This window comes from Blennius ocellaris, assembly GCF_963422515.1.
Source record: "Blennius ocellaris genome assembly, chromosome: 9".
NCBI classification, from domain to species: Eukaryota; Metazoa; Chordata; class Actinopteri; order Blenniiformes; family Blenniidae; genus Blennius; species Blennius ocellaris.
This window is the reverse complement of record NC_137658.1, coordinates 4,796,995-4,817,635: the sequence shown is the minus strand read 5'-3', so window position 1 is coordinate 4,817,635 and position 20,641 is coordinate 4,796,995. Positions and strand designations below refer to the sequence as shown.

Genomic DNA, 20,641 nt, shown 5'->3' with positions numbered 1-20,641 from the left:
CAGCACAGCCAATGCTGGTAAAAGTCCAAACTATCTCTACTAAAGCAAGAAACCACAGCACAAACGTCCAAATCTGCAATGTCATCTGATAAGCCATTTCTCCAGACATGGGAAATGCTCTGAAATGCCTGATTAATCACAAAACAGTAAAAAGTTGCAACTAAAATGTGAAACCAACTTGTGTCACTAATTTCTTGTATGCGCAACAATACTCGTTGGTGATATAAAGTAAACACGAGACATAGCATAAACATATTTTGACAAAATATTTATTAAACACGGTGTCTGTTCAGCTTGTCAACAATGTCACACTGGCCATTGCTAAAAATGCTCAGACTATCTTAAAAAAAAACACAAAATACACTTAAAAATGGCATTTCACTTAGTTAATCAGCAGATATAAACAAATCACCCTTGACTGGCCATCTTTATTCATCCCTATTCAAAATGTCTGGAATTCTAATTTTCTCTATTTATTACATGATTTTTCAGACCTGCCCCTTCACCACACATGATAATCTGCAGTCTGAGACTCCAAACATTCAGGGCTCAGGACAAAATCTTCAGTGATAAAGGTATGAGATAGAAGTGATAAAGTGTGTTGTGCCCATTTCCGTCACTCTCTGGTTTCAGGACTTGAGACCGAGGATCCGGTCTCACTGTCCCTGACTGTCTTGACGTTCCTTCAGAGCCTGTATTGCTTTTCTGTAGAGATCTACGGAGAGAAAAGAATCAGGTTTTAAAAGTTAAACTCATAATGTTGGAGTGCGGTGGGGAAAAGTGACCGATTCTCACCAAAGGTTGCAGAGAGGTCCACAGGCTGAGAATAATCTCCATTCATCTCTTCTGTGTTGATCTTGTTTTTTCTTTTTACTTTCACAATCTTCTTCCTCTTCTTTCTCTTTTCTCCTTTAGCTATGCGGGGGGGGGGATTAGATTTTTGAATTGGCGAACAATCGAACAACATGCGGTCTGTTGATAACAGTTCACAAACCTTTCAGCGGCTTCTCGTCATTGTCCAGCGATTCGATCATGTCCAGAGTTTCCTCCTTCACCTTCGTTTTGCGCTTCAGTTTGCCTTTCCTGGGAGGGATCAGGGCACTGCTGGCTTTATCTCTGTGACAGGAGTTTTCCTGCTCTCCTTCATTCCCATCACCCTCTTCTTCCTCCTCCTGGTCATTGGCTTGATCTTGGTCTTTTTTCTCCTCATTAACTTTGACCGGAGTCTTCTTCCTCTTTGTTTTCAGAGACTTTTTCAGCGTTGCCTCCTGAAAGAGAGTATATATTTACTATGTTGTTCATGTGGTTGTAGAGAATATATATATAATATATAATTCAGTTCATCTCATAAGTGCCATGACAGCTACAAACTCAAACTGTTTGTAGAATCACATTCATCTGCATTATAAACATATTCATAATGTGCATTTTTTCTTTCAATCTATTAGCTTTGGCCTCTTTAACATCACTTGTGCTGCTGATTTCTCGAATTTTTTTTAACAATTAAAAATTTACATTAGGATTTGAAATATGTTTCATACCTTTTGGAGTATGTTCCGAATGGGCTGCAGCTTTCCTTCACCCTTTGTCTTCTTCTCTTTTTCTTTTGGCCGATGAACCTGACGAAGGTCCGACTTGCTGGTGCGCATCCTGATGTAAAAAAAAAAAAAAAGAATTAAGATGAAGTTTCTTTTCTCAGAGTAGCATCCCATGCGATGTCTGGGTTATTGTGTGTGACAATACAAAAGCTCTCCTTCTTACCGCTCGCCTTTGGTTTTTCTGCGCACTCTTTCTGATTTTCCGTTCTTGTCCCTGTCCCTTGGCTCCGGCGGTCTCCTGCTGTCCTGGGCCACACGCGTACACAGCTCTGGATAATCCAGAGAAACGGCCCGCAGCAGCCAGCGAAGACCCCGCAGGGTCTTTCTGTCAGACCAGCGGCGAAGATCCATTAAGGCTGAACAAGGCTCCTGAGTGGACACAGTAAAAAGTGGCAGTTTGTTAAAAGAAAAAAAATAAATAAATAAGATCACCCATTAAGTCATCAAATTCATCCCCTCTGTGAACACTGTAATATGTTAGCAGGACAAATGAATTGAATGGACGGAAAAGGGAATGCAAATTTATTCCTAGTCACAGAACATGTAACATGGTGGAAACATGAAAAAAGAAATTAACAATCAGAACATGTATTTGTTATTGAGTGAATAAATGTTCAGTACTTTATATTTGATCCTTTTTTTTCATCCCTTCATCGGGGCACCATCAGTTTATTTCTTCAGCTCGTCAGTTCTACAGTTCCTTACTAAATACATTTTTGATGCCATTTTTCTTGTTACAGGGATGCATAAAAAATGCTTTTATTTTATTCCATCAACTAATTCAAACTGTGAAATTCACATATTCAAGTTTATTATACATTAACTGAAATAATACAAGTCTAATTTTTTTGTTTGTTAGTTTAATTTCTCATAAATGTAGCTTATCACTCGTGGAAATCAAAAATGCTGATCCTCAAAATATATTATTTCATACCATATTTTTCATTACATTTTTGATACGTTTCATTATCAGTTTGAAATCCCAATGTTTGAAACATATTAGCTTATGTTTGGATTGTAGAAATAACTGCCAAATTAATTACCTATTGAATGATATTCAACTTTTAAGAGATGCTTCTGTGTGTGCGTGATCCGGCGGCAGGCCTGAGTTTTAGAATAATACTTACAATATGGCACAGAGAGCGGCTCTGGTTGACCAGCTTCTCCAGAGACAGAAACTCAATCAGCTCACAACCCAGCAAAGCGTTCATTTTATCCTGTTTGTTTGCCAACCTGAAAGCAAAAAAACAAAACAAACCTGTGAATGATCACTGTGTGCGTTTCCACCTTCTGCCAGCAGAGGTCACTGCTCACACATTTACTGGTCCTCTGTGACTTTTTTTAATAATAAACTCCAGCATAATTACACTAGTATTGGTTTTCCTGCCACTCTGGGCTGTTCCAGCAGCTCGGCCAGGACCTCCTTGACCTCCATGATCCTGTGTCTGTCGCTGGAGTCCACCACAAAGATGATCCCATGGGCCTCTCCCCACAGCTCCTTCCAGACGCCCCGAGACTCTGCTGATCCTCCGACATCCATCAGGGTGACCAGGTAGTTCTCCACTCTCAGCTCGTTCCGGATGCACCCGTGGGTGGGCCCTGCTTCCACACCAGGGGAAACTGACACAGACACACGCACATTAGATTTGTAATAGTAAGAGTCACTGAATAGCTGTGGAAGCTTCAGATTCTTTACCTCTCAACATCCCTCTGATGGAGGAGGTTTTCCCCGCTTTGTCAAGACCAACCACAAGAACGGTCACTTTCCTGTCGACAAGGTGAGAAGATCAGGAAATATGACAGCAAAACCATCAGGAATAAATGTTATTTAATGCTGCATGATAAATATTTTCATAAAAGAAATTTCATTTGATTATATTATAATCGGTTTGTGACATACGGGACATTAATAGAAAATGTAAATCCTTAAGACTATTATGCAATCGATTGCTTGCATACACAGTAAGCCAACAATAATTACCTAATTAGAATATTTAAAGGGGACTAACTAATGTTCTTTGAAACCATAAAATAATAATCCAATTATATCATAGGAATTTCAAGCATGTATGTGAATAATGTATAATAATGTACGAACTGTGCAATATGATACAAATATTTTAATCTTATACAGCAATACTCAAAGATAAAATGTAAAATGTGAACAGATTCATAATTTCTGTTTGGAAATTGGGTATTTTTTTTATTTTGGCTAACTCAAATCCCTTTTTATTATCATTTGGAATAATAAATGGTTATTTTCCATTCTTGTGAATAGATTTCTGCTCCTTTTCTTTAGCTTACTTATTCCATTAAAATCCCTTTTAAAATGAATTTTAAATGTAACGTTGGATTTTTATTTTTGATTAAAAGGTTATTGGAGAGAAACATAGATTTTATTTGGGGGTTTTTATTTTATTTTATATTATCAAATACAAACATAAGTTGCCTCCTCATTTTAATTTTGTTTTTAACGTAAAAAAAAGAATAAGTTGTGTGTACCTGATTGGCTCCTGTATTTTGGAGAACCAGGTGCAGCAGTTGCTCATCAGGTTGAACATGTTTACTTGAGATGAGCAAGGTGTGCACAGCGGCCACCATCTTCTCTGGAACTGGTACCTGCAGACAGATGGGGGAAACATGGCTGCTTTTTTTTTTGGTTTTGTTTTTTTTCACACAGAAAAACAGGGCCAGTCAGTCCGTTGCAGAGATGCTGAGCCGGGAGAGGTTTACAGATGGTCTTTCCAAACAACAAACTCACTGCCAAGTGTCCCTCTGGCACATCCCTGCAAATAGAAAATTAGCACGTATTCCTCCATCCTGCAGGTGATTATTTACTTTCTTCTTAATCAGTGATGAGACAGAAGCAAGTATTGATGCTGATACTTTCCTCAACGACTCCAAATGAGCTCTACTGAAGCTTTCTTATATACAACTATGAACAGTCCACGTGAGGTAGTCAGGCCATGTGCTAAAAAAAAAAAAATAAAAAATTAAATGACACCAGCAGATCTTCCGGTGCATCTGTTCAGGCTCTATAATCTGCTCAAGCCTGTTTACAACGTCCCGCTTTTAACTAGAGTTGTTAACAAGCTGACCCAAATTAGGTCTGGCTGGAGCAGAACAGCGTGAGGGCATCGACGTGTCCACCTCAGTGGAAGTACAGACACAATCCAAGATTCAGAGCAGAATTTGGCCACGAAGCTCAAAAGTGCTTTGCATTTCCATTTAGGGTGAAAGTTAAAAAAGCTTTAAGGGCCTTTTCACATAAAACAAATAAATCACATGTCTACCAGCTCAATGTGTAGGTTGTGTGGGGGAAAAGAAATCATGTTTAAAATAACAAGAAAACATAAAACACATGCACGGATGGTAAAATGCACAATGCACTGGTGGTAATATGACTAAGCTGTGGCCATGACCATGATAAAGTATTAAGAATAGTAAGCACATAAAGAAACCAGTACATTGGAATAATGCAATGCTCAATAATGAGCAATAACAGTTGTTAAAGTAAAATAAAAACTTAGACTAGAACAGTAGATCTCGCCTTTGCATTTATAAATTAATTCTAACACATAGCTTGCTTAATATAGCTATAAAATTGTCTAGGGGGGTGAAAAAAGTGTAGAACAGCAAACATGAAGCACGTGTGTTAAACTGCAGTGAGTCAGGAGCTAAAAACAAAACATTTGACAACCTGCAGGCGATAAACTATAAACAGTCTGTCTGCAACCACCAGATGTGAGCAAAACAAACAAAAAAAACACGCACAACTTTCCAAATCTTAAGGTTAAAACAAGAAACTAGAGAAGTACTTACAGAAGCAAGTCTATGTCCATGCATTTGTTTTGATGCTCGCCTCTACTAACATCTTGTACTCAGCAGCCACAGAAGTAATCAGGCTCACACTAAGCCCTCGGTCACCCCACGAGGGAGGTGCATCCTGGGAAATGTCGTTTGCGCTCCTCCGCCAATCTCTCGGAGTCTCACTGAATCACCTGCCTGACGTCATCGGAGGGCAGCGTTCCTCTCCGACCCCGACCGAGTGAAGGTCCGCATGTTTCTAAATCTGTCCGGGGAAACCTTAATCTGCCCAGTGGGGTGATCTGTGACGCGGCGTGATCTGCTTTTCTTGTCTGAGTCATGACAGTGGAATCAACCGGGGTTCTGGCCAGAATGAAGACGCACATCTTTAGTGTTGCCATCGCAACAAGTCGTGCGCGCTCACGCCACAATTTACTCACCGAGGTTAAAATTAGAGCTGAAGTTCATTAGAGAGGCCTTCAGTTGTCACTGGATAGGATGAGACAGGATGACGAAGACACAATGAATCTCCTTTATTTTCATTTACCTTTATTTACCCTGGTTTATTTAGCTCTGTTAAGAGTAACGGCATTTTATTTGATTTTGTTGTTGTTGTTGTTTTTTAACAAGGTACATCTGCCCAAGGTATCATCCATACAAATTATAGCGCTTATGGGAATAAAGATACACGATAAATAAATACACAAATAAATAAATAAAACTGAGACAAATCAATGAACAAATAATAAACAAACAAACATAAATAAATACGACAGCTCTTTCTATAGGCAGCACTGATGAAGGCGGCAAGACAAACAGTGGCGTTACTCCTCCGTTCATCACGATACTCGAAATCATGAACACGTATGAAGGACTTTGAGTTTTGTTTTCTTTTCGTCATGAAGTGACAGTATAAAGAATAGCTCAAAGTGTAGTTATAGAGGTTACTGCATGGTGTATTTGTTTATTTCATGTTTATTTCATGTTTATGATACCACTAGACGTTCAACAATTGAGTATTGTTCCTTACTAAAAGAGGAAAAATAGTAGTGGTAGAAATGTGGTGGTCTGTCTACTGCTTGTTATAATATTAGATTTATGGGAGGAAACCGTTAAAAAAAAAGTGCAGAAAATACACATTTGTGCTGAGAGATATATTTTTATGCAATAAATATAATTAAAACAAATGAAAATGATGAATACACTGTATTGTTGAACTGTGATAAAAGGGCCACATTGTGGTGAATTGCTTGTCTCATAGAAAGAAGACCTCTGGTTCAAATCTGAATTGGGGTTGGGATCTTTTTGCATGTTTTCCCTGCACACTTTGGCATAATCACGAGGAGGGATGAGGCTGAAGGATAAATACAAGAACATGTGTCGCTTTGGATCAACTGATGGTGTTTGTAAAGATAACCAATGTGATGCACGGTCTGTTGCAGCACGGAGAAGCGTTGTAAAGAGATCAATGTATTTATGTCTCTGTCCGTTACTCAGTCATTGAGAAAATAATCAGCTCCACACGTTACATAATGACATTAATTCAATTACTAAGCCTGTTGAGCACTTTTCATCACATCACTTTGGCCACTAGATGGCGTCACATTCACGGGATCTGGTCACGCTGCAAAAACACAATTTCTCTAATATAGTTTTCCGAGTTGATGGTGCAAATAAATTTTTTTTTTTTTTTTTTTTTTTTTTTACTGAGAAGAATAAGGCAGTTAATTAAGATATTATTCTATCCGCTCCATTTTTCTATCGACCAGATGCTCAGTGCCGCAAAGATTAATCAACACCTTAATAAGTGGACAGGGGGGAAGTGGCAGGGAGGGAAACATTTTTTAATTTGGCTAATTATTTAGAGCAATGTGAATATTTCTGGAGGTGTTTAGCGCTTCCTGATAATAATCTCAATACACTGTTATAGAAAACAACAAGAGATTCTGGCTTTGGGGAATATTCAACAAACCAAAATAATCACTGATTGAGACAGCAGTTATACATGATATATTATTGTTTTTGTTGGTTCATCAGGAAGGAGAATCGAGTCTTTGAAGATGTGAGGTAAGTAGAGATAAATAAATAAATGTTTGGTGACATCTTTCAGAGACTTGGAGCAGAGGCACAGACTTTATCTTATTAAGTCATTAAGCCGTTGTCCAATCAGGCACCGCCCTCCTCATCCCAGCTGACACACACACACACACACACACACACACACACACACAAACACACTGTGGCATGCCACACCCCGCCTTCTGTTCACAATGAAAACATATTTCAGACCTCACCTCTTTCACTATTTTCTTTTTCAAATTCTAGTTTAGAATATTAACTTTACAGGGGTAAACAGTTAGTTATATATTCACCGTATTTTCTAGAGGTAGACGATGGTAATAAAAAGACAAGACAAATCGATCTTCTGGCTCTCTTGGCAAATCTCTCGATAATGTAATCGGCACTAAAAATAAGAGGGCTGTGTACTATCCTGACATCACAATGTGACTTTCCAAGAGAAAAGGCTGGTGCAGTTTTGAGCACAGAGTTTGAGGCGGCCAGACGTTGACTCTGACTGACCTGACAGGCTTTTCTGTGTGCCGCATGCTTGGTGCTGTGCAACACAGTTTGTGTCCTGGACCCCCCCCCCACCCAACTCGGCTCCACGGAGCATGCGGCCTGTGCAGCCTGAATTCACTGACCCACACCGCCGCTCGCCAAACACATGCATTAGTAACGACAATCCTTTGTGTGCTGTGTCGACCGCCCTCACATTGCAAAGCTCGTGTCACTGACTCCAGGGAAGATCTGATTAGACAGGAAGAGGTCGTCATGTTTGACCTGTACTGTGATGAAACGCAAAAAAAGAGAAAAGAAAAAGAAACCAGCATGTAACTTCACTGAAGATTAAAAAAAAATGGAATAAATTGGGTCAGCGTTTATTTCATTGAGGGTGATTTTGCTGACATAAGCCAAAGTGAAGATAAGAGTTTTGGGATTGACATGTTAACCGCTACGACTCGTGTCCTTGTCGTGCAGACAGATAGCTCTTGTTTACGTTTGCGGGTCAGCAAACATCCCCAACCACCTCTTCCCCTCGTGTAAAATGAGGAAGCAAGTGCAGGCAAGCTGGTGCAGCTTTTTAAAATACTACCGAGTGGCTCTGGCTGCACCTGTCCGTGTGACGACTCTGCTCTCTGGCCTGCAGGTCACCACTACCAGGCTGAGAGCCCAACCGCCCCGCTGGTAGGAACTAAAAATGGAAGTGCAGAGAATCTGATCTCTCTGGACTCGCCCAGTGTTTCCATTCCTCGGCTGTATCAAATCAGATTTCTCACAGAACGAATGTCAGTTATCATGTTTTTCCTTAATGCAATTTAAGGTGTATTTTGTCACTGAGTATAGTGGTTTGCAAATGTTCTATCTTGTGCATGATGAATATACACTTTATTGTCCTCTCTCGTATTAATAACCCACAAATTGAGACAATCGCGTATGAAAATCTGCCAAAGGTCAACATATAATGTGCATTTCACGTTAGCGTATAACACTGACACATGATATGCGTGTATAATGTCTATAGGTCAGGGAAAAAAACAATTACTGATAAATAGCACCATAAATACAACACACACACAGCCAATGAAAACACCACCATGATAAATGATGGTCAACTTGCACAACCCATCTGGTCTTTTGGTACATTTGGAATTCAGATTGAAGTATGAATTATTAGTTTCTCACAGAAGCTCCTCCCTGGGAAAGATAATGAGGAAAACCACGTATCAAACTTGGATGATTGTGGCATTATTGATTTAATTAATATTTATTGATCTAACCACAATCGAATGGCAGCTCATCACAGAGACACAAACAATCACACACACTCCCAGTCACACCCACAAGTAATCTGGAGTCAGCAGGTAACCACCGTGGGGGTTTTTTCTCACTGTGTACGAACCACTACTCCACTGCGTCACTGTATTTCCAAAAATCATACAATAGTTTAAACATAATGCAAAAACTTCATATAAGATATAAGCTCAGACAGGTGGGTGTTTTGTGAAATCTAGTTATATATTTTCCAAACAGGCTCTTATGGATATGAACAATGAAAGTAAATCATCAGTTTCCACTGACTCATTGTGTTTTTGTTTTTTTTTTCAAAATATTTGACTCAATAGTTGCATTTAAGTAAAAAAAAAAAAAAAAAAAAATCCTTCAAATCCCCAACTGCCTTTAGTTCTGCAATTCACATATGAATGACTAATGCATTGCAGACTTGCTGGTCAGCAGTCTGCAATGCATTAGTCAGTATTGTCAGAAGCCTCTGAGGTTACGACAGCTTTGACCTCCTGCTCTACTTGTTGAACCTGCAAACACAGCCTGGTGCAACATGCCAGTGATTTGAGCGTCTGAAAATAGCCCCCACCAAGCACTGGATATATCCATGCACAAGAAAAGCACCAGAGGAAATCTTCATGTGTCTGCCTCTCCTTTGATTTATGCATCTCCATGGCAACAGATGCTGTTTCTATTACCGTCCCCAACAATAAAGTTATAACATAGCCAGAAAGTAATTAAAAAAATGTTGACGTTACAATTCGTATACAATAACTCGGGTTGTGGTTTATCTGTGTGCCCTGGCTCAGTGTTTGGCACAGTGGTGTTGCTATCAGGCTAGTTATTAGCGTCGATATGAGCGAATGGCTAACAGGCTAGAAATGCTAAGTAGGTTACATCAAGAAATGCGGCTTTGGTGAAAGTATGCGCTCTATCGAGTGCCAAGTGTAGTTTTTTTTTGTGACTTATTCGGAAATGGTTTAGCGGAGCCTCAACAATTGAAATGCCCAAAAAACAAAAGACACCCAGAAACATAATAATAATAATAATAATAATAATAATGATAATAATAATAATAATAATAATAATAATAATAATAATAATAATAATAATAATAATAATAATAATAATAATAATGCCTGATAGAATTACAGTGAAGGGCTGCTCCATGTAGGAAATGCATGTATCAGTAGGATATTGTAGCCCTACACTGCCACCTCGTGGTCAGATAGGTCATTGTTTTGTGGAGCAGCAGTCACTTCTTGAGACATTTTTTTGTTTTACGTGTGTGTTGAACGTGTTTCTCTTCATCTCCAAAGGACATAAAAACATTTCACAAAACTTGATTATTTGTTTGTTTATCTGCTGGAAACTGTCAGGAAAAGTTCAGCTTGTTATTTACTTCATTATTGTTCAGTTCTTTTATTTTAAGAGCTCCAAACCAAAAACACGTATATTGAAGTAACGGCTGAAACTAACTAGCCCCCCTTTAAAGGGAGGACTAATACAGTATTTTCTATTATATGCAGTACCAGCACCTCATTGAGTTCTATGTTAAGATTGTTGTTTTGTTTTGTTTTGAACAATAAATCAATTTATTTCACAGTAAAATACATGTGTTATAATGGCAAATATGTGGCGCGAGTCTGCAAAAACAAATCGCCTCACGTAAAGTCTGATTTGGCTCCGGATGCGCTTTAAATGTTTAAGTTTTCTCGGATTACTGATCTTTTAAACTCGTGCTTTGTCCTAGTGTGTTTATTTTGAAAAGCTTCCTGTTTCCTGTGTGGCTGTGTGTTTTTGTGCGACTCGACGCAGCTGTTTCTTAAAAAAAAAAAGAAAGAAAAAAAAAGCACGCTGTCAGCGGAGGCACATTACGCGCACCCGGAGACACCCCAAAACCTCCCAGCCCGACACCCCCTCCCTGCTGTGTTTCTAACCCGGAACAGCTCAGATCAGCCCGGACCAGGACCCGGGACCGGGTTCGGGGGCTTCCGAGGGTCTGATTGTGTGACACGGCTGAACTTTTCCACTCCTGCAGCCCGGCGGCGCAGCGGCGTCAGTGCGCAATACTGTGCCAACCCCACTGAGGTCCCCCCCCCCACCCCCACCCTCCCTTACGGATCACCGCGGGACCTGACGGCAAGAATTAGACGATCCCCCGGAGGAGGGGAGACGGTGGTCTGCAGACGGCCGGCCGGCGACGCTGCGCGAAATGAGGAGAAAGACGCGATGATCGTCTTGGTGGAAAGTTGGGAGAGGCGGCGGCGCGTCAAGGGAAGTGCTCAGCGAAAATAAAGCGTCGATTTCGGATCAACCCTGCCCGCGTGGCGGGACGCGTCGATCCGCGGACATGTGTGAGGTGGACGTGGAGGGGCAGGACGGGGAGCTCTCGGACGCGGAGAGGGGCTCCGCGCTGGCGGAGAGCGGGGTCCTGCTGGTGGTCAGGCACAGCCGGGTGCGCCCCCCGCTCAGCGTCGTGCTGGCCACCGTGCTGTACTGCGCCGAGTTCGTCACCGCCGCGGTGCTCTGCGGCTTTTACCACAAGAACGAAGACGGCATCTGGCTGGGCTTCAACATCGCCTTCATGCTGGTGCCCGCCGTGCTCATCCAGCTGACCCTGACGTTCATCCACAGGGATCTGGGTCGAGACCGGCCTCTGGTCCTCTTCCTGCACCTGCTGCTGCTCGGGCCTGTCATCAGGTGGGCCAGGATCAAACACACAGATACTACCCACACACACACACACATATACTGTCACAAAGTATTTCTGGCATAATTGGCTGTAGTTTTTTTCCCTTGAAGCTTTGATTTTTCCATTCACACTGTATTTGATAGAAATAGTAACTGACTTTGCTGCAGGCCATTACTGTTATTGGATGTAAATGGGACTTGAAGATTTATGATCTCACTCTGATGTTGTGACATCAGTCTAAGTGGTCTTTTGAGCCTGAATAATATGATGTGGCACAAGTGTTCTTTGCAGTGGTTGAAGGCTGCTATTCAGCAGAGTGATGCCATTTCTCTGTCCGTCTGGTTTGTCTTCACCCGCTTACTGTTTGCATTCACATTACTGATAATTGTTCATCTGAAACCCCACAACTAAAACATACTGTCAAAGCACCAGCGGTCACATTATACAATGTTGTCACGATTCCTAATAATGATCTGTTTTTCCTCACAAGCACCTTGATTTTTGATTCTTGTCCATCATGTCCAGGCCTATTCAGCACCATCACAATGACAAAGTCTTAAAAAAAAACAAAAAAAACCTTCAGGATGACAGTTCTCGTTGAGCAAAAGTGTGTTTGACAGGGATCTGTATATAAACTTTGAGTAACAGTCAATCAGATTCACGACTAACTGAATTTGTGTGGATATTTTGAGCAAAGATATATATATATATGATTCCTTTATAACCACAAAAAATGAGCGTTTATTATTTCTTGTCGTCTTTTTCAAGACGTCATTTGCACAGTAATCGATACAGAGACAAAGAAAAAAAAGAAAGCCCTGCTTGTTCACAGCAACTGGACATACAGCCGCCATTTCCCATTACCAGAGCAGGAGAGCTAATGGGAGCTAAATTGAGTGTCTCTGGAGAGTGCATTAAAGCCCTGCAGTGATCTCTGGTCTCGGTGCTGCAGCAGCAGCTCAACAGCATAGAGACAAATTATTTATTTATTTCTGCTTTTCCGGTGATTAATATTTTACAATTATGACAGTTGAAATTAGTCAGTATTTGTTGTAGAGATGTTTTATGATGACAGTCAACCAAGGATCACTGTTGGGGGTTTGGTATGTTTATTTTACCTTAAAATACATTTATTTATGTAAAAATTGAAGTTTTTTTTGAAGCAAGTAATGCAAAACAGTTGAATGCAAACACAAACTGTATTGGTAACTCTTCTTTAATCGGAAGACGACTTGTGTTTTGGCGAATGCAAACACTGTTTTCTCCAACCTGGACCACTGTAACCATGACAAACCATACAAATGATGTTCAGCCTTTCAAATAGATCCACTGCTCTTGTAAAAGTTCACAGTATCTCGTAAACCTTTGACCAAGGTGTCGCCTCAAACTTCTGCCGTTGTTTTTAATCAATGGCATCATAAATAAGACTCCAGATAAACCCAGTCCGTCTGCACGTTGCGGCATTAATAGCTCGGATGATGGGCTGAATATAAACGAGACGTTTTGTGAAACGAATCACAGTCCAGATGGAGAACGCGTTCGATGCGACAAACAGCCTGACTTGAACATAGCAACCTCCCACGGCACGCTCAAAGAGGGAAGCGCCTCAAACTGGTGACTTCTTTTTTCTTTCCCCCCCAACCATGTCGCCGTGTCTTTTACTTGGAAACCAGAGTGTGGATGTGGTTAAAACCCCTGGAGTCACTCAAGTCAAATGACTGACGCCTCAGTGACACGTCTCTCACGCGCATGTGAGTTGGCCTAAGACGGTTTGTCGGCATAGAAGTGAGTGATTTCACCAGATAAGCTGTCCTTATAAACAAAGTTCTGTCGGCGGTGAGGAGTTTACCTCAGGTTATGGGAGGAGTTTTGTTTGAGCACCTCGGTGTCAGTTGATCCAGCAGCGATACCAGTTTGACAGACTGTGACTCATGAAGGCAGCCGTCGGTGGAGACTTATTCAAATCTACACTGCTCACCCAGCCTTTCGCTCACTCTGAACTTTGATTCGTCAACACAGACCGGGCCGATACAGTGAATTCAAGGCTTTGTAAGAGTTAATTTAAGGGCGTGTGTGCTTTCACAAGTAAAAAGAATGACAACTTTTGTGTTCTGCTGCAGGCCTGGCCGGGGAGACGGGAGCCGAAATGCATGTGAAGGAGCGAGTTTCAGTTAAACCAGTGAAAACATTTCAAAATTGTATAAATAAAAAGAAAAAAAGACTAAATACTCATCTAATAAATCTAGATCTATCTCGGCAGCTGTCTGTTATGTCTGTGATACCATGCAGGGCAGATAATGATCATATCTTCAGTGCTGAACAAACAACATTCAATTCAAGCTCCGTTATTGTGTCATGCTGTGCATCAAAGCCGCTTGTGATGGTTACCATTTGATCCACAGAGGCTTTGCACACGAGGAGAGTATTTACCTACACAACCGGGCCGCCCTGCAGATTTACAGTTCCCACAATAATAACTGGCCCAAGGTCAGTGCGTCTGGTCTGAAGGCATTCATTAACACGTGAGCGATAAGGCCGCGTGGAGGCGAGTCGGTTGGACCACCTGCCGCTGTGGGAGCCAAGGAGTTTGCAACAAAAAAAAAAAAAAATGGATACTGGTTCGCTTTTAATTTGTTCCATGACAGTGATGTGGCCTCGAGCTTAAAATACCTCGATGAAGCATGCCGCACGTATCTGCTGCAGGAAACGTGCATCAGTGGTGGTAGATTTATTTAAAATGTTTATTTCTTTGGGACTGCTATATGAATATGACATATATAGCTTGTGCTCAAGCCAGGCTGGGCCTTGAGAATCAAAAGGGCTTGCAACAAAACCTCGTAACCGGAGAGGTGTCGAAAGATGGAGCCTCAGATTCATTATTCCTTTAAGAGTGACACTGAAAAATGTCCTGTTGCGACTGAAAGCCTCCAGCAGTTTCTTTTGGGTGTTTGGGGGTCAAATGAGCAGCTCTGACGTGATGTCATCAGCAGTCACGCATGTCCGCGTCGAGCTGGAGCAGCTTCCACACGTTCACTCTGCTTATCCAACTGTTCACTCGGTCATCTGGGTTTTCATACAGTTCGTCCTCCTCTGCAGCACCTGTGTGTTGTTTGTTATTTGAGGATGTTTGAAAAAAAAAAAAAAGAAATCTCTGCATGCAGAAGTGCTGTTTGCAAAAACACATCAAATCAGTTCAGTAATATTACAGTGTCAGTGGGTGAAAGATGGATGGATGTCTCACTGGGCTGAGTCAAACTCGCCTTGAGCGAACTGCAGTTGAACTGTGACCCAAATTTCATAGAACTTAAATTAAAATTGTCTTTGTTTTCCATGTTGCTGCAGACAAAACGAAATAGGAGGTTGATGCATGTCGTGCAGGGGAGCAGTCTCCATAAACAAGATAGAAATAACCAGAAAATTCAATCAATACTGGGAAACTAAACTGGAGCAGGACAGAAACTATCCTGACATTCACCATAAATCACAATAATGTCACCATAGTGACATAGAAGAAGCTAGAGAAATAACTCCCAGCCTCTGTGGACACGGTGAAATTATTTTCTGTCGAACAAAAGACAAAACTATCTGAAAGAAAGTGAGAAACCAAAAGCAGCTGCGTATGGAGGTTTACACCCGGCACTCGTCTCGTCTCCGCCCAGGAATGCGTCGCCCGGTGCCAGTGATGTGAAACGGCGTCCAAACCGTGCAGCAGCGCCGGGCCTGCATCTCTAATGCAGTCAGTTCTCGTCTGTACCGCTGCGGCTTTAACGTCTCCGGCGCACGCATGTAATGAGGCGGAGAGGCCAGGAAGCGGCGACGGGGTTGTTAATCTGCTGCGGCTCATCCTGTCCTCCGCCATCCCTCCTTCATTTCCTGCTCGTTCCGCATCCGATGGGAGGCTTCCTGTGTGACCCGGGGATTCTGTAATTGCTGATCTCGTGAATCTGTTATCAGAGGAATTTCAGCTTGTGTCGTCTGGATAACGACGGTGGTGCTTCTTGTGTTCTGATCACACAGACAGACATTTATATACACACTTGAAAAGACATTCGTTTATGTCATTTACCGCCTCAGAACGTTTCTTTCGGTGTATTTTATCCAGCCGATTTCAGCTTGTATTGGGCTCCTTGTTTAGTGTTTATGAAAGATACATCCAGCCTCAGAGAAGAAAGAAATACTCAATAAGTTGATTGTGTTGTGAGAGTGTATAAATAAAGCTGAAATAGAAGTAAAACATCCATTTAAGGTAAATGGACAAACCTACAGGTGAAAGATGATAAATGACAAAGTGTAACAGGCAGACTTTTGGATTTGCGTTTCAAGCGAGCGTTCTCGGGCCTGTCTCGGATCCTCTGTATGTTTTGTTTTTTGTTTTTGTTTTTTCCAGTGGTTTGTCACGTCGTGGCTGAAAGCAGCATCACAAGATGTTTCAGTTCTACATTGAGCAACAATGAAAAGTGAGGAGCCGGAGGATCTGTGCGTTTTTCCTTCTCGTAGCTAAGAATATCTTTGCGGCTATCAGATAAAGAGTATACACAGAGAATTTGAAGGATTTCCAGGGTGTCGTTGTCTCAACACGTCTCCTCAACTTGATCCTTTTCCCGGAGCAGGGGCCCAAACTACATAATAACCCCTGTTTGTTCAGACCAGTCTCGACACGCAGGCTTCTTGTTGTGTTGCCACAGCCTGTCGGGCTTGATGGAGTAACATCAAGCCACCACAAACAAGATAATGTTGCTAAAGAGCTGGTGTGAATATTTCCTGAACGCTCGGTGAAGAATATCCTCATTTCCCCGAGTCTCTCAACTTCCCTTTGAAGGCCGTTCCTCTTCTTTTTTTGTGTTATTTGTCACACCATGTTGCTGTGTTCTTGCACGCGGGGAGCAGATTGCATGTTTAGACTGCAAATACAGAGCAGCCGCCCGGGTTTCCTTTGATAAATCCAGAAGAAGCCGTCTTGGATGTCGGAATATTGATTCCCCGAGCTAATGCATTCATCTGCCAAGCTGGGATTTTTTTTTTTTTCCCCTCTCTCGAAGTGAAATTCAGTCTGCCTCGCAGTCGTTCTACAGATTCCTAAGTGCACACTGGCTCCAGTTCAGTGTCATCATATATAGCGTCCTGAGCCCTCTGTGCTGCCAAGACTTCTCGGCAAAGGACATCAGTAAATCAGGTTTTTGTGTCTTCTCTAGAAATTGGTGCAGATTTTTTTTTTTTTTTACCTTTATCTGCTTGTGGCTATAAGTGGATGGGGTATAAGTGTGAAAATAAGAGGGGGGGTGTGATTAATGAGAAGATTTCCTGCGGTCGGCCTCAGACATGTGGTCGAAAAACAGTTCAGGGAGCAGTGTGGAGACTTGGCAGTGTGCTGCACTGTAAGTTAAGACTACAGCTGAAGCCTGAAAACACATTCCAGCACAGTGATGTGAGATTTAGTGCTGTGGTGGGACAAGAGAGCTCTGGGTGGGGGGGGTTTCACCGCTGAATACAGATGCCCTGCCCTTTGTGTTTGGGGTCATTGTAATTGCATTCTGGTGATATTTTGAGAAACGCACGTTGCGACATGCAACAACTTTGTCACACTTGTGACATTTATTTAGCCTCTTTGAGTTTCAACCTATTCATGAATAGTGTAGGTCTTTTTTTTTTCTTTTTCTTTTTTCCTGTGGCCAAACACAGAGAGCATTTACCTTGCAAACACGAAGGGAACCACACCCTGAGTTTTCCCAGCTAATCCACTCCGGCCTGAATGGAGCTGTGTTTTCTTTTCCTCTGGCTGCCCTCTGCTGGAGCCCCGTCGCTCTGCCTCCATTTGTTTAACCGCGATTCACAAACTAAAGAGCTTTACGCTCACATGACATTTCTAAGATTGGTGTGTGATCACAGTCAAACTCCTATAAGTCCCATTTAACGTTCCTAAACTCAAAACCAACCACAGCAATGCTTTTGGTGCCCGATGACCCCTAACCTGCAATTAATTGCACCATTATCTTGATTTAAAAGCTTCTATTATTTTACCTTATTTTTCTGTATGTAGTGAAAAATGCAGAGATCCCTGTACAATTGGGCTTTCTTGTGGACTTCTCAGTTATAAATCTAATATCATGCTGCCCTCTATTGGTGTGAAAATAATACTGAAAGCCTTGAAGTTGGAAAAGAATGAATGGACCAGCTTGAGATTTCAGTAAAGGCCCCTAAATCTACATAGATCACAAGATTTTGCAGCACCACTGGGAACTCATGAAGAAGTTGATCTCGTCTCTGCAGGTGTTTTGAGGCCCTGGTAGTCTACTTCAAGGCCGGTAAAAAGGAGGAGCCTTACGTCACCATCTCCAGAAAGATCAGGTTGAAGAAAAGCCAGGAGACGCCCATGGAGTGGGAAATCGGCCAAGCGGAGCGCAAGCTGGCCATGCACAGGAACGCCTTCAAGCGCACGGCGGTTATCCAAGCGTTTCTGGGCTCGACACCTCAGCTGACCCTGCAGCTGTACGCCACCATCCAGGAGAAATATGTCCTCCCGCTCCGACGTAAGAATCACTCACAGAATCCTTAAAAAGTCACTGCAGTTTGATTTATTTATTTTTTTTGGACAAGCTTCGATTCGTTTATTGAAGTTGTCAGTTTTCCAGAGACAAAAAAACTCCCAACTCTTCTTGATCGATTTATTCATCGTTTAGTGCAAATTCACTAAACTAATCGGAAAGTTGTAAGAACTTCACATGAAACGGGAAGCAGAGCTTCATGCTTACAAAGTCGAGCACCAGGAGAAGAATGACAGCCACTGCCAACAACCGAACAATGACGGGAGATGTGATTTGCTTGATTGAACCTCTGATAAATATAATCTAAAAAAATAAATAAAAGAAACGCACCTTCTGTTAAGATAAAGTTATTCGGGCTATAACATAAAGTTGTGTTTTCAAATCCTTGTTAAATTCTAGAACTTTATAGTTATGTGCACGATATTTGTTTATGTTGAGACTTTGAATTGGTGATATTTTTTGTTTGATGTTTGACGTGTATGTATGTGTGTGTGTCTGTGTGTGTGCTCACAGTGGCCCTGATGATCATCACCCTGATCTCCATCACGTACGGCGCCCTGGTGTGCAGCGTCCTGGCCATCCAGATCCGATACGACGACTACATAGTGCGGCTGCGGCCCGTGGCCTACCTGTGCATGATCGTGTGGAGGGGTTTGGAGATCGCCACTCGCGTCACGGTCCTGGTCCTCTTCAGCACGGCTCTCACTCACTGGGTGATCCTGGTCGGCATGGCCAACCTGCTTTTCTTCTTCTTCATGCCCTGGGGCGAGTTTTGGGCGAGGAAAGGCTCGCTCGCTGACAACGTGGAGAAAAACTTCTCCAAGCTGGGCACGGCGGTGGTGCTCTGCATGTTCACGCTGCTCTACGCCTGCATCAACATCTTCTGCTGGTCGGCGGTGCAGCTGGACCTCACCCACGGCGAGCTCATCGAGAGAAAGCAGCGCTGGGACCGCCTGGCGTTGTACTACACCTGCCGCTTCCTGGAGAACTTCCTCCTCATCGCCCTCTGGTACCACTTCAAGTCGGACTTCTACGAGTACGTGTGCGCGCCGCTGCTGGCCGTCCAGCTGCTGATCTGCTACAGCTTGGCCGTGCTCTTCATGCTGCTCTTCTACCAGTTCTGCCACCCGTTCAGGAGGCTCTTCAAGCACAACATCCACGATTGCCTGCACTGCGTGTGCTGCCGCGGCGGGCACAGCGCGGCGAGCCACGGGCGGGCGAACCCGTCCACGTACTCCACGTCGGCCACCATGGTGCTGGCGCCGGAAGAGCCGCTGCGGCTGCTCGACCCTCGACCCTCCCAACCCCCAGACCTCAGCAGCCGGCTCGCAGAGCGAGAGACGGCTATCGTAGAGGACATCATGGAGGCGGCCTGAAGAGGGTCACCGTGGGCACGTAGGGTCAGAAACTGTTTCACGTAGAAGTGCAACCTGGGAATAGCGAGCGACGAGGATAGACAATGTGCCTTTTTCTCTCCGGGGTGCACGGAACTTAAAGCGTCCGGCATTCAGGCGAACTCTCCGCGTCTTCATCGAGTGCGATTATGCGGACTCGGGGCACCGTGGGGCCCCAGTAAACCAAAGAATGTAGCACGTCCAGGTATGCAGCGACGACGCACAAAGCCCCGCTGTTGAGAGAGGACAGTACGGAGCCAGGTGTGAGGGAAATGTGCCAAGTTTGCCTGAAGTGCCCAAAACACTGACCAGGACACCCCCCCAACCCACCCACCACCCTTCGTGTATACGTCCTTCTGGGTTTTCAAACCGTGAAAGCCCCTTTGCACATGTTTGTTTCTGCACTACGCACACACACATCCACTGCAAAGGAGGAAAGAAAAGGTCAGAAGGAGATCCAGTCATCTTCCTCATACCCTCCTGCTGCGATGAATGCCTTTCGTTGTTCACTGTCTACCAGTTGCCTAATTTTTGGAGATTTTATTGTTGGGGAGGAAAACATAACAAGTCAAAAGTTGATGTAACAAAAGGCTTTCGAGGATATGATTTGCGTGTCCTCCGAGCATAAAGTTGGTTAAAGCTGCATTAAAAGACTGACACTAAATGAGCTTCGACTTTAATGAAGTGCTTTTGGAAAAAATGTTTTGCCTTGTCTTTTGATATTGTGCCTTGACTACTATTGTACTTGAACCTTAAATAAAA

At 42.8% G+C, this 20,641-nt stretch overlaps 2 protein-coding genes across 2 annotated transcripts; one reads left to right on the top strand and one right to left on the bottom strand.

The window, feature by feature from the left end:
- Window positions 1–415: 415 nt before the first annotated feature.
- On the bottom strand, window positions 416–5,448 carry arl13a (ADP-ribosylation factor-like 13A). The gene is made up of 10 exons (XM_080502774.1): window positions 5,421–5,448; window positions 4,101–4,217; window positions 3,295–3,365; window positions 2,966–3,218; window positions 2,726–2,831; window positions 1,762–1,967; window positions 1,542–1,650; window positions 995–1,268; window positions 796–915; window positions 416–715 (listed from the first exon to the last, which is right to left on the bottom strand). Exons 1-10 carry the CDS (start codon window positions 5,438–5,440, stop codon window positions 657–659), a joined length of 1,335 nt encoding a protein of 444 aa, XP_080358900.1. The 5' UTR covers window positions 5,441–5,448; the 3' UTR covers window positions 416–656.
- A 5,653-nt stretch (window positions 5,449–11,101) lies between these two features.
- Window positions 11,102–20,605, top strand: xkrx (XK related X-linked). Its single transcript, XM_080502570.1, has 3 exons — window positions 11,102–11,951; window positions 18,211–18,470; window positions 18,999–20,605. Exons 1-3 carry the CDS (start codon window positions 11,602–11,604, stop codon window positions 19,859–19,861), a joined length of 1,473 nt encoding a protein of 490 aa, XP_080358696.1. The 5' UTR covers window positions 11,102–11,601; the 3' UTR covers window positions 19,862–20,605.
- Window positions 20,606–20,641: the final 36 nt, after the last annotated feature.